General features: G+C 35.1%; 3 protein-coding genes across 6 annotated transcripts; all 3 read right to left on the bottom strand.

Annotated features, from left to right (window-relative positions):
• Positions 1-90: 90 nt before the first annotated feature.
• On the bottom strand, positions 91-1488 carry LOC110616305 (probable glutathione S-transferase). The gene is made up of 2 exons (XM_021758693.2): positions 694-1488; positions 91-612 (listed from the first exon to the last, which is right to left on the bottom strand). Exons 1-2 carry the CDS (start codon positions 1012-1014, stop codon positions 265-267), a joined length of 669 nt encoding a protein of 222 aa, XP_021614385.1. The 5' UTR covers positions 1015-1488; the 3' UTR covers positions 91-264.
• A 146-nt stretch (positions 1489-1634) lies between these two features.
• On the bottom strand, positions 1635-8399 carry LOC110616291 (autophagy protein 5). 2 transcript variants are annotated; one of them, XM_021758675.2, is made up of 7 exons: positions 7897-8378; positions 7731-7797; positions 5954-6043; positions 5366-5453; positions 4105-4248; positions 3390-3518; positions 1635-2018 (listed from the first exon to the last, which is right to left on the bottom strand). In XM_021758675.2, exons 1-7 carry the CDS (start codon positions 8118-8120, stop codon positions 1672-1674), a joined length of 1089 nt encoding a protein of 362 aa, XP_021614367.1. In that variant the 5' UTR covers positions 8121-8378; the 3' UTR covers positions 1635-1671. The 2 variants fall into 2 exon arrangements, with proteins under 2 accessions (XP_021614367.1, XP_021614372.1); XM_021758680.2 differs by lacking the exon at positions 3390-3518 and having other exon boundaries at positions 7897-8399.
• Positions 8400-9258: 859 nt separating this feature from the next.
• Positions 9259-12687, bottom strand: LOC110600081 (protein REVEILLE 1). Of its 3 annotated transcripts, XM_021736799.2 has the most exons (7): positions 12470-12687; positions 12084-12349; positions 11380-11514; positions 11173-11284; positions 11027-11088; positions 10459-10860; positions 9259-10363 (listed from the first exon to the last, which is right to left on the bottom strand). In XM_021736799.2, exons 2-7 carry the CDS (start codon positions 12123-12125, stop codon positions 9626-9628), a joined length of 1491 nt encoding a protein of 496 aa, XP_021592491.1. In that variant the 5' UTR covers positions 12126-12349; positions 12470-12687; the 3' UTR covers positions 9259-9625. The 3 variants fall into 3 exon arrangements, with proteins under 3 accessions (XP_021592491.1, XP_043813644.1, XP_043813648.1); XM_043957709.1 differs by lacking the exon at positions 11380-11514; XM_043957713.1 differs by lacking the exons at positions 11173-11284; positions 11380-11514; positions 12084-12349; positions 12470-12687 and having other exon boundaries at positions 10966-11087.

The raw sequence follows: 12687 nt of genomic DNA, 5'->3' as shown, positions 1-12687 counted from the left end.
TATATATCTATATGAGTACTAATATTTTTTATTCTATATTTTCCACTACAGTGGCTTCATTGGAAAATAAGAAAAAACAAGTGCAAACGGTTGGAAATTAAATCCCTTTTTTATTCAGAACAAGAAAGACTATGGGAAGTCATAAGACAATGACAATTTTCCTTCATGTTTATCCATCTTTTAAGATAAAGAAAAGAAAAGAAAAGGACATGGAATCTCCTTGATCAGCAAGTGAAGAAACTTGGGACAATAATAATTGATTCATTAGTGGTCAATTCCATGCATCTTCCTCATCATGAGAGCAAACTCCAAGATCTTTTCAGGGTCGGGAATGATTTTGGCAACACTTTCTTTCTGCATGCATCTCTTTATCCACCCTGAAATCTTTGGGAACTCAGCTTCAACCTGGAAGTTTCCCAATTTCTCAGCAGCTAAAAACCAACTGCTTACAGCGATTGCTAAAATGTCAACAAACCCAAAAGCTTTTCCTACAAAGAAATCTTTCTCCCCAAGTGCTCCTTCAAGCACTTTTAGAATCTCTATCAACTCCTTCTTGGCTGCCTCTGTGGCCTCTCCTTTGCTCAGCACTACATCTCGAACTGCATCAAACAGCTGCACAATAAACATACCAAATTTGTCATTTATGAATCTAAGTGAAACAAAATGCATGAGAGGTCTACTTTGAAACTGAACCTTTTTGTCAACGTAATCAGCCCAGAAGCGAGCTTGAGCTCGTCCATAGGGACACGGCGGAAGCAATGGCGGTGAAGCCCATGTCTCATCAATATAGCTCACTATTACAGTAGATTCACATAGGGGCATTTCATTGTGCAGAAACACAGGCACCTTCTGATAAATTGGGTTTGATTTTAGCAGCAGCTCACTCTTCCCACCAATCAAGTCCTCTTCTCTTGCTTCATAGCTCACCCCTTTTTCAGCCAAAGCTATTTTAACCCTCATACAGAAAGGGCTGGCCCAGAAATCCAAAAGAACCACATCCTCTCCCTTAGACATGTTTCTTCTCTTTCTTTGCCTGTTGATGTTTGGATGGTGAGAAAATAATAAAGGGGTAGCAATTTATACAAAAGATTTGGCCTCTTGATGGAAGGGGTTGATATTGTCGAAGATTGTTTTTCATCAGGGCTTTGTTGTTTTATCCTTTCATTCGAGCCTAAAAGGCATTGTGATTGTCATTTGCTTAGTTTGTGCTTTGCTCACAAAGAAGTTTGTCTTCTATATTTTTACAATAAATTATGCCAAATATACAACCACCTTGGTTGCTTACAGGATCTTCCGTCCAATAAAATTTGTTTTTATTGTTAAAAATAAATTATCTCCTTCTCCTAATATCTATCGTTCGAGATTTATTTATTCAGATCAATTAATTTATTTAAATCAATAAAACCGAGAGAAATTAATTGCTCTGTCCTAAACTATGCATGTCTTTTTCGTGTAAACGAGGAAGTTGAGTAAGAGGCAATGACCAAGCCTAAAACAGCACAAAGGAAAGGATTAATGACATTTTTCTTCCAAAAATAATATCTAACTGTTCTGTGCAATTTTATACAGTGAATGGAATTTTTAATTTTGCAAATATTAGTCCTGCCACACCTAAATGCGAGACCAAAAAATCATAAGCGAACATCTTTTTTAAAAAAAATAATAATAATGCTAAGAATTTACTTGTGGAAATTTGAGACAGACACAAATATGAAGAAAGTGCTCAGGATTTTTCAAATTATTCACTACCCAAGAGAAGGGTATCTCAAGTTTTGGTTCAATGCCCTGAATGCGGACAAGTAAAATTTCAGCACCGCCAGACGCGTAGGGAGACTCCACGGATGAACATGAAATTTCTCTTCCCTCAGCATCCATTCTATTGCTGCTCACCTCTTCTGACAATACTAATTGTTCATCTCCACCTTCTGCTCTCAATGGTTCCTCGTCAGTTAAGGATTTGTCCGCCAAAAATTCTGGCATAAGAGTTTTCAGTGCATCATGTAGGGTGAAACATTTACCTGCAGTGCAAGAACATGAGCCACACAGAACCCCAGAGGAATTAAAGCAGATCATCTACTTTTCAAGAACACTCACGATCATTAACCAGACAAGATAGATCAATCAGTCAAACATGGACATGCATGCTATGTATAAGTTGTCATAGCTTAATCTTATCATGACATGCAAGACAGTTGTATGCAACTCATCTCTGAAATGGGAAAATTACTAATGATAGACTCTGATAGATAATCTGGGTAATTTTGAAGGATAACACTTCTCTAATATGTTTCTCAGATAAAACGCTCTCTCAAACCGTATCACAGAATAATCCAAAATTTGATAGCAACTGCACGTGGAAAAATTGTTATGGGAAGGAAACCATTCCATAGCCCTTGAACTGTTCAAGCTTTTTCTATTCAGCCCACAACTTGAAACTTTCATTCCATTGAGATCTCCAATATTATCAATTGGTGCAATTAAGTACATTCACAAGTCTACATATCTATGAGGATGCAAGTCACATCCTTACTGCCACAGTATTTGGCTGCTGAACAGTAAAACTGCAATACTTGGTTATGACCAAAATCAATATCTAAAAATTATTGAACTTTCATTTTTTTCCTTTTTACTTATTTCCATGTTGGCCATAAAAGTGCTTTTTTAATAATCCAAAAATAATATATTTCTGCTCACTTCATTAACAATAATTTATTTGCCAGCATCAAAATTTAAAAATGTACTTAGTAACACCATATCAAGAAGATGGGACAGCTAAATAGAATACAAGTTTCAAACTGGAACTTGATAATAAAACTCAAAAACTCCAATGTTATGGTTTTAGGTCACGGATTGCGTCATGAGATTATTGATAGAAAATGAGCTCATTAGAGAAAACTCTTAACATATCAAGACTCACAAAGGAGAGAGTCTCAATTTCACAATTCTTAAAATAAATCTGCTTATTTTTATTGAATAAAATAAACTCATTTTATAGTAGAGGTTCTAAAACTTCTAATCAAAATAGAAATTTAATACAAATAACAATTAGATCTAGGATAAGATAATAGAAAATATGTTAAATAAGATAATAGGAAATCTGAAAAGAAACTACTAGATAAACAAAAATCTATTTGTTATGGATTTAGCCTATCCATTATCCATAACATCCAAGTGCTTCTTAATAGTTTTACTTAAACACAGTACATTGTGTGTGGAATTGGATTCACCGCGCAGCATCATGCCCGCAGTCACAGTGTTAAGCACCTCTAATTCTAATGAAACTAACATATAGTTAGCCCTACAATTATTTAATGACACTATATACAATAGGATTTAAAGTAAACAATGAAAATAATGACATTCACAAACTCCAAAGAGGTATAGCCTACCTTCTCTATGTATCTCAATAGGTCGATTTATATAAGAAATTTTGTCCCAACTATCAATTTTAGGCATATCTTCTAAATCTTCAAAATCCTCACTAACAGTCCGGACATACAATCGAACTGGAATTTTACCTGAAAAAACATCAAAAACAAATAGAAAAATTGGACATTCGTCCAACAAAAAGAACATCAATTAAGCCATAAGTCTTAAATCCCAAACTAGTGGGAAGCGGCCATATGGAAAATTTATCCACCCAAATTTTATAATCAAATACAAACAACTTTGCAGTCCCTTTTGCCTATGACAATGAAACAAGCAGACATAATACATAATAACCAAACTTAGACTATATAACCTGTTCCTTCAGTTCATATTTGTAAATATTAATTCAAATTATGCAAGTTCATCAGGTAACATCAGCTGCATCGTGCACAGAAGCATGGAGGACTTTTCTGTTTCAGAGTGGAACATACATCCTCTAATTAGCTAAAGTTTAGCAAGTTCCTTGGGTACCACCAAAATTAAAATTTCACAGTAGATCTACAGATGCAGCTTCACAGACATTTCTTTCATGCAAGTTTTCTGGACAACAGAATGAATCTTTCAGGAATGAAACAAAAACCAAATAAATTTGTTTCATTGCTTTGCATCTTTTAATTGGACATCATAAAAGCAAATCCCATGATTAGTACTAAATCAAGTACAGATTTTGCTAACCTGTCTTCATTTGCCCGCCCATATCAGCCTCACCATCAGTCTTTCGAGACTTTTGTGAGTGCAAATCCATTTTCAATGTATTCTCATCCTCAATTATTCCAAATTTAAGCTTAGACGACGCACGTAAGTATGCTTCCAAATTGCCTGCCATTAAAATCAGCTCTCAAGTAGGAAGATGAACAAGTTAAGCAAGTTACTTGAAATTCAGTGCAGATTCTACTATGCAATCAAAAACCAATTCAAATTCTGCTCTATCTCCAAGAATATGTGTGCTGTTCTACATGGTGCCTCAAAAGAGATTTCTGATACAGAACAGAATGCTTAATACATGAAAATATTAAATGTTTATAGAAATATTTTTGAAGTTAAATATCAAATTAGTGCCTTTCAACTCTGAATATGGATCAAATACAACAGAATTTCTGATCTACAACCAGGTTTATCCAACTCTAAAACTCATTTCTTTGTGAGATTTCTTTCTTCCTTTTTTTTTTTTTAGGGGGGGTGGGGGGGAGGGGGGAGGGTGTTAAGCAGCCTTTTTTTTTAATCTGCATTTTCTCTAGATGCAAGGACACTAAATTTCTTTAGTTTTTCTGTCACGGATCATTAATCATTATTTTGGAACTTGAATGGACTCTAAAGTTCTCAGCATCTAATATTTTCTCCATATGAATTTCAATGCTTCTTATCTTTTTTTTAACTACATGACCAGATTCAGAGACTCAGAAACTGTTGAGTTATCAGTCTAGCCAGGAATCATCCTCTTTTGTGCTAATTGAATTTAACATATCTTGCAAAAAATGAATAAATATTGTAATTTCATAATGCAATTAGGTATTATCATTCTCAATTTTATTTTTATCATTGATCCCTAGTTAGCTATAAATAGCGAGAAGTTCATACATATTGAGTTTTGTTGTACTAATGACTCCTCGTGTCCTATGGTACAACCTCAGGAGGAGCACACTGCAACTTACACAAGCTAGACACACATATTTCAATCCAAAAGACACCATTATTCTATCATAAAACTAACTTTATCTGGCTATAGAGATTATAATAATCAAGAAAGTGAAGAAACAATGTTTCACATTTAGTTACTAAATGCTAACTTGGTCGGCAGAGGTCAATCAACTCTATTAATATTCAATATGCTCATATTATTTTCCATTTAGAATACTACCAACTCAAACCAGAAATCAAACGAAAAAGTAAGAACTTAAATAATTTAGTTAAATCCTAACCAATGAGGCTGACATACCGTTCATCACAGAGTGCCAAAGTTCCACTTGATCGGATTGAGACATGTGCATGACATTCTTGCAATTTCCATTAATTATGTAATCTGCCTGTAGTGAAAGTGGATATTGTTGAGAAATAAATTTTACAATATATAGTTCACATCCTACACAATTCAATTGGAAATAACACCGGTCAATAAACTAACAAAAGAAGGGTGTACACAAAAAAAAAGGACAATCCAAGCATCTAATAGGATCAGTACCTAGAAAATACAAATCAAGCTATATGTCCTTCAATTTTAGATCTATCTTTGAGCCTTAAAACGTTAATTTGCGAGCTTCATGCTGAGAATTCCTTTAAAAGCTCATACTATCATTTGGGCCTTCATATGCCTTTTTTTTTAACCACTTCACATGTATCACAGAAAAAGAAAGGTAGGAGGAGAAATATAGCACAGCCAGGACTCAAAATAAACCCTAAATACAAAATATGTAGATTCATTTGTGCATATTTAATGCATAGCAACTTGTACCATTGGAAAAGATATATTGTATTAGATGAAACAGTAGGCTAAGTTCAATTCCAAAAAGTGCAAACATGAACTAACCTCTTTCAATGAATTAATAAAGCTCCATTTTACAGAGTCTTCACCTTCACAAGGAATCAATAAATTATTTGGATATCCCCTGAAGTGTACCTGAAAATAGAAATCAAAAAATAAACCAGTAAATAAAAAGATTACTTTGCAATTACAACATAAAACAAATAGCCAACGATTTTCACCAATAAATATATGCAGTGTTGCAAATTTCAAGAAGCTGTCTGTGGCCATTGACTAGAAGAATGAGTGAGAGAGAGATAGAGAGATAACCCATAACATTAATTAAATTAAGTGGTTCACAGGCCAATACTAAACTTTTTACTATCACGTCTGATTAGGACATGAAGAAACAGCCAACACTGGATCCCAATTTTTGTTGTATTTGAAACAGCTACTTATCAATAAAAGTAAGACTATCGGGTTCAACAAGTGAATAGGCTTCTCCAATTCTAAAAAATCAATATCATACACTCTTTTTTCAAGGTATTTCAAGGAGAACTACTTTTACATGTAGATTATAATGACCTATCAACATTGGCATACAACAGCATTTTTTTGAATTTAAAGAATGAAGTCATTAACATTCTGTGAATGCAATGATTTTGCATTTTAACAAGTAAAAGCATTCCTTCAGAAAAAGAGCTTAAGGAAGTGAAGAATCGAGAGTGCCTAAATGAAGAAGGACAAGAAGCAAATAAACAGACCAAGTCTGTCCAGCTTGACAAAACCCTGTCAATCAATAGCTTCTCAGCCCAAAATCAATCATGTACACATTTGGTGTGCCCAGTAAATTGACAGAAATGTAAAAACTGAAAAGCTTCCTAGGAGGTAGTCATATTCCTTAGCTACCAATTCCACTTTTTACGCTTGATCCATTACTTACTTCCACATGAACTAACTGAAAGTAGTGTGCTTACTGTGTGTGTCAGTGGGTGTGTCCTGTGTGCATGTATATTGTTTCCGAAGTATATTCACTATTGCCCTTTGACCCAGTTCTCTAGTTATAACCAACCACCACCTGGCACCTTCCTGCTTCCTAAAAAACTGGATGAAACTGAAGTGAACAAAGCACGTCCTCTAACATAACTGCGATTGGTCAATGAAAATGTGGTAGCAAACAGCCAATATAAACCCCAATGAGTAACTAACATATTTGATTTGGCTTATGGTTTGCTCTCAATAGTGAACAACCCTATGTCAAAATATGACCCTGATGCACACGTGGATTGAAAAAAAATAAACCATACTTATAATCATAGACAGCTATATGGCAGCAATCTAAACTTTCAAAAATTAAATAAAATTTGAAAATTCATAACACCACCACCAATATGCGATTGCCTAGATTTCATTATTCACAGGATAAGGAAAACCCTCCTCAATGAACAATGGCAGGGTAACTAGCTCCATTGATGCCCCCTAGGCTAGGTAAAAAAGATAAATTCTAATGCTGAATTCTATATCATTCCCATAGTTTGTGTGGGAGGCTTGAATTCATCCCACAGAAAATTGAAATGATTATAAGGCAACTAAAAATTTTCCATTACAAGCATTTAAGATAAATGTCATTTATCTTGAGACACCTGTATAAGCATTGCAAACATATTAACAATTTAACCTAATGAGCTAGCATCTAAGTTTGAAGGATTTAAATTCTGCAACTCCAACATAATAATAACGATGATATGATGATAGTAATAATAACAACTTTATTTTTTTTTTTAAAAAAAAATCCAATGATGGGATAATAAACCTATCATAAACATAAAAAACCACACCATACCGTCAAATTCCAAGGCCTTTCAGGTTCAGCACTAAGAAGATCAAAGAGAACTCCTGTTGGTATATACCTATAAGCAACAATCAAACAATCAATCAAATAAATTTCAACCCACAAAAAGATTACTCTTTTTGTATATAGATTAAAAAGGTAAGAATAGGGAACTTACCACTTGAGAGGCAAGCCATTATAGTCAAACCAGACGGTGTCGACCCCAGGAGGAAGAGTAGCAGCGAAGTGAGGCTTTATAAGATGAATAAGCAGAGGTAAGTACCCAATCCGTGGAGCTAAGATAAGAGCTGGAGGAGGAGGAGGCAGAGTAGTTACTTCGGATTCATGGAGATGAATCTGCATAGGAATTGCACCCTCCCACACGTACCTTTGCCCCTCCATTATCCTTCCTTTCTACTCTTATTACTCACTTTCTAAGGCTGAGCAGAAATACTCAAAAATAAGAAATCGGCGACCGGTTGACCAAGGAACGGTGGCCGGGGAGGAATTGGGAATGCCAAGTTCGGAGTCTGAGTCAAACGGTGAAGTCGGAATCGCAGTCGCCGAAGTTATTCCAACTCTCCGGTTGCCGAGTCTCTAATACTTTTTGCAACATTGGAATTGCTTCAGATATGTTTTATTTAGGAAAAAGTTAAAAAGAAAAAAAAAGTATGGTTTTAAATAAAATATAATTATTAATTAAAAAGAAAAAAAAATATAACTATTAATAGCCGCTAACGCAATATTACATATACTGTTGTAGTAAATTCTGAAATAGAAAATCAACAAAACACATTATATTTTTTTAATTTTCTTTTATTTATTTGTAAATTTTACACGGACAAACTTCCAAGCATTTTTGAATCATTACAACCTCTTCCTACATATTTTATTCATTTGTAAATTTGCATCGTGATGGGCCTGATGGCCCGTGATGCTGCTGTCAATATTCACATTTCCTTGCATGCGTTGAACCTAACCTCGAATACCTTAAAAATATAAAATATTTTCGGGTATAATTTTATATAGGAAGTTATTAATTATAATTTATTATATAAAGTTACTTTTGTTTTTATCTAAATTTTATAAAAAATCACATTGTAGAAATTAAAATTTTAATAAATTAATTAAAATTATATTTATAAACTTAGTCTAATGATCAATACATATAAATAAATTTAAGAGATATCAAATTCTACGCTATCAATCTTCAATTTTCATTTTAAAAAGAAATTTAATTAATTAAAATTAAGCTAATTTCATTCTATTTAAACTTTCCCTTTAAAACTTGATGCACATTGTAGTAAACACCAATTACAATTAAAGTTAACAATAAGGTGTTGAATCTTATAAATATAATTAAAATTACAAATTAACAATATTCAAATTATGATTTATATGCTCTTTCCAGAAAATAAAATGGCAATAAAATATATTTTAAGTTTCCATATAAGGTACTCAATCTTGTGTATAATGTAGGGAATAGATTCTTTTTCTAGTGATAAAATTCAAGGGAGAAGATGAAGAAAATATAAAGCAATTGCAACATAAGAGATTTCAGGGCAGCCTTATTTGCCTTGCTAATAGCACATAAAATTACAACAACCACGATTAGATATTGTACAAAGGACAGAACAAAACTCCTAGGGATGCACAGTTCAAAGAAGCAAAAGAATTCCAATAAAGGAAAAAAAGAAAAAACAAGGGAAATATAAGTAGTAAAATGCTAAATATCTAGATCAAGAATTAGCAGAGTTGTAGAAGGCAGCTACTTTTAAGCTCCATTTTTCCTTCTCTCATATTGAGTTGAAATGGCCAAAGTCCATCAACTAACAATGTTCGCAGAGTTCCAATTAGCTAGACACACTTCTGTTCTTATTTAGGGAAGTCTGGGGTTATCCGAGCTGCTATAAGCAAAGGCGAATTCTTTGCTCTTCCCTCTCCTCAACTGTTATTGTTGAAGATTGACTGCCTCTCTCTGCCGTTCGTTTTCTATATGGCACAAATCCTTTCATACACCTATTTGTAGAAGCTGATTTATCACTTAGTTTCAGCTCTGGGATCGGGTATAGTTCTTTTTCCCCATAACAATGTTGTCGACTTTGAGTCTCACCATCTATGTTTTTATCTAAACTTCCCCCATCATTGACTGATCCAGAGTTAGAACCAGATCCTTCCTTGTAAATATATTTTCCTCGTCTTTCTTCACCATTAGAGTCCAAATGTACTTTCACAGGATCCTGCTTGTGAAAGGGTACCAAAGGAAAAGGCATACCTCCACAAAAAGCCAACAATGGCAAGGAAGGGGTAGCTTCTAGTGAATTGGAGTTGTCCTTTTGGAATTGCAGGCAATAAAGTGTTCCAGCAGGCCCATGTGACAAAGGACTCAAAGTGCATTCCCTATTCTCATGTGGCAATTCTGTGGCCATAAAGTTCCATGGCAATATAGGTTTTCCTTCATTCGTGTCTAATAATGGCAGTACTTTAGAATTCTCCATAGTTGGAGAAGATGGTCTGTAACTCTGGCATTCAGTGACTAGTACAGTCCTTCCGAAGAGCTTGAGGCTCCGAGTGGATGTTTCCTCCACTAAACCCTCTTCGTAAAAGACGTCTTCTTCTCTGGGAAATAAGTCAAGTTTCTGGGCCTTCAAGAAACACAATAGAGTATTTAAACTAACTAAAGAGCACTTGTTAGACTATTAGTAGAAAAAACAACTAGTGTTAAAGATGAAACTGCTACCTGGGGAAATTGCTCATTAAGAGCAGCAGCAGTTATTGTGACTGGTGATCCGTGATCTTCAGTTCCCAAGTTGGGTTCGCAAATAGTGAAGTCGGCAGGATGAGAACCACCAGCACATGAAACTGGGGATAAGCTCCTGTTTGGCGAATTTGAATCAATTGAACCAAGAGCATCAGAACCAAAAGCAGATAATACTGATGTTGGAGATTGATTTTCTTGTTCAGATATTGAGAAGTTTGGAGATGAAGAACGTAGTGGCTGCTCTGGAATTGAGGGTTCCTTATTAAGTGGATGCACCAGTTTTCGGGGGTAAGGATGCATAGGTTTTCGCTTTGGTCGAGGAGGGGGGATTTCAATAGGTTCTACTGAACTTGTGGTGTTGCCACTTGCCTCTCTCACAACCTATGCAGAACACAAAATGGAGTAAGAACCCTATATGAACATGACAAGTGAACCCTTCTAACAACGTTTGCACGCCTTGGGGTCACTAAAAAAAGTCCAACTTACTTTAACAGAGGTCATATAGATATTATGGTAGAGAATGGGTACTGGAATAAGACAAGCAAACCTTAGAGAAGAACTTCTGAGCATGGCTTCTAATCTGAACTGCAGTCTTGGTGCCTACATGCTCTGTCAAAAGAAATAATGATTCAACAAACTGTCTGCTGGGAAAAGAAATGTGCTCAATAAATAAGGGTTGTTGCACAATTATACCTTCAATCCGTCTCCAAGCTCGACCATAAAGTTTTAAGGCTTCAAGAAATTTCTTATGCTCGTCTTCTGTCCATCTTTCTCTTTGTTTCGTGATTGTGTAGGGTTTCCTCACCTAATACAAGATGACCAGAAAGGAAATTAACTGGTTAATCAGATAACCATCCACTAAGACAAAAGAACCACCCAGGGTCATGTTAAGAATAAAACCTTCGGAGCATAGTCATTCCCACTAGTAAACTGCTCCCTAACTTGGGAACCCATTATAGCATGCAAGCCAGCATTCACTGAAATTCCATTGCCTGCTGGATGCGCAGTACTTGGAGGAGTGCCTCCATACTGATCCTATTGTCAGAAAGGGACAACCAAGTCACTGGAAAATGCTTACCAACAACAGTCGCTAAATTACCCTATTTGCTAATCAAACAAATTTAGCAGTATGATAAATACACCACCTACTAGTGCAAATAACTGATGGAAAAGATCAAGACTCAATTATATCATATGAATATTTAAATTGTTCAAAAGTCAAGACCAGGTAATAACTGCAATGTTCAAAAATAGAAAAAGCAAGTGGTCAACAAAAGCAAAACCCACCTGCCATCTCAATTTTACATTTCCAACGAAGCTAAAGGAACTTTATTGCAAGCTACATAGATAGAGAAAGACGACTAAATCTCAAGAAAAAAGCATGATCTGTGGTTCTGCCTTAAAAAGGGATACGTCTCAGCAGGTCATAAAAGCTGTTCCCAACAGTATTATCAATTTCTTATAATACCTTTGAATTGTATCATCAGGTTTTGATCTATTCTTCTTTATCTCCAGTCAAATTAGTTGATTAATTGCTTTCAAAACAACCGGAGGACTAATTAAAAAAAAAAACAATTAAATTAGACAAAATAGTGAATGTCTACCTGAACAGCCATAGCAGCAGAGACCACCAATCCTCCCACCATGCAAGATCTCCTTCTCGAACAGCCAAAATTTTCCTTGGCTGATCCCTTTCAGAACTCCAAATGATAGCAAAGCTTCCTCTGTATCTTCCTCACAACCATAACTCAACAAAACAGTCGCACAAAATTTTCAAGCTTCCCATAACCAACACACAGCAGCAAAATTCCTCTTTCTTCAGTTGTTTTTTCTCCTAATCAATAGAGTTCGCTACAGTACACAAGACCCTCTGATCCAAAATAAACCATCAAAATCATAAGGAAAATAACAAAAAAAATACCTTTTCCATTAAGCTTCCCTAATTCCCCAATCAAAAGAATATAATTCAGGGATAGCGGTTTCCAATCACCTGATACACCCGTAATCCTCCAACTCCCTGTGCAATTCTCGCTAGAAAACCGCTTCCGCTCCTGAAGAACTCAAACAGACAAAGCAGCAGCAGCAAGAGAAGAAGAAGAAGAAGAAAGGTAGTGAAGCTGAGAAAAGAGAAGAGAGAAACTGGGAGCACAGGAAGAGAAACAGAGAGAAGAAGAAGAATAGACAAGAAAGGGAGTAATGAGAAACAAG

Source organism: Manihot esculenta, chromosome 1 (genome assembly GCF_001659605.2).
Source record: "Manihot esculenta cultivar AM560-2 chromosome 1, M.esculenta_v8, whole genome shotgun sequence".
Lineage (NCBI taxonomy): Eukaryota > Viridiplantae > Streptophyta > Magnoliopsida > Malpighiales > Euphorbiaceae > Manihot > Manihot esculenta.
The sequence above is the reverse complement of the archived record's forward strand: the minus strand, read 5'-3'. Positions and strand labels throughout refer to the sequence as shown.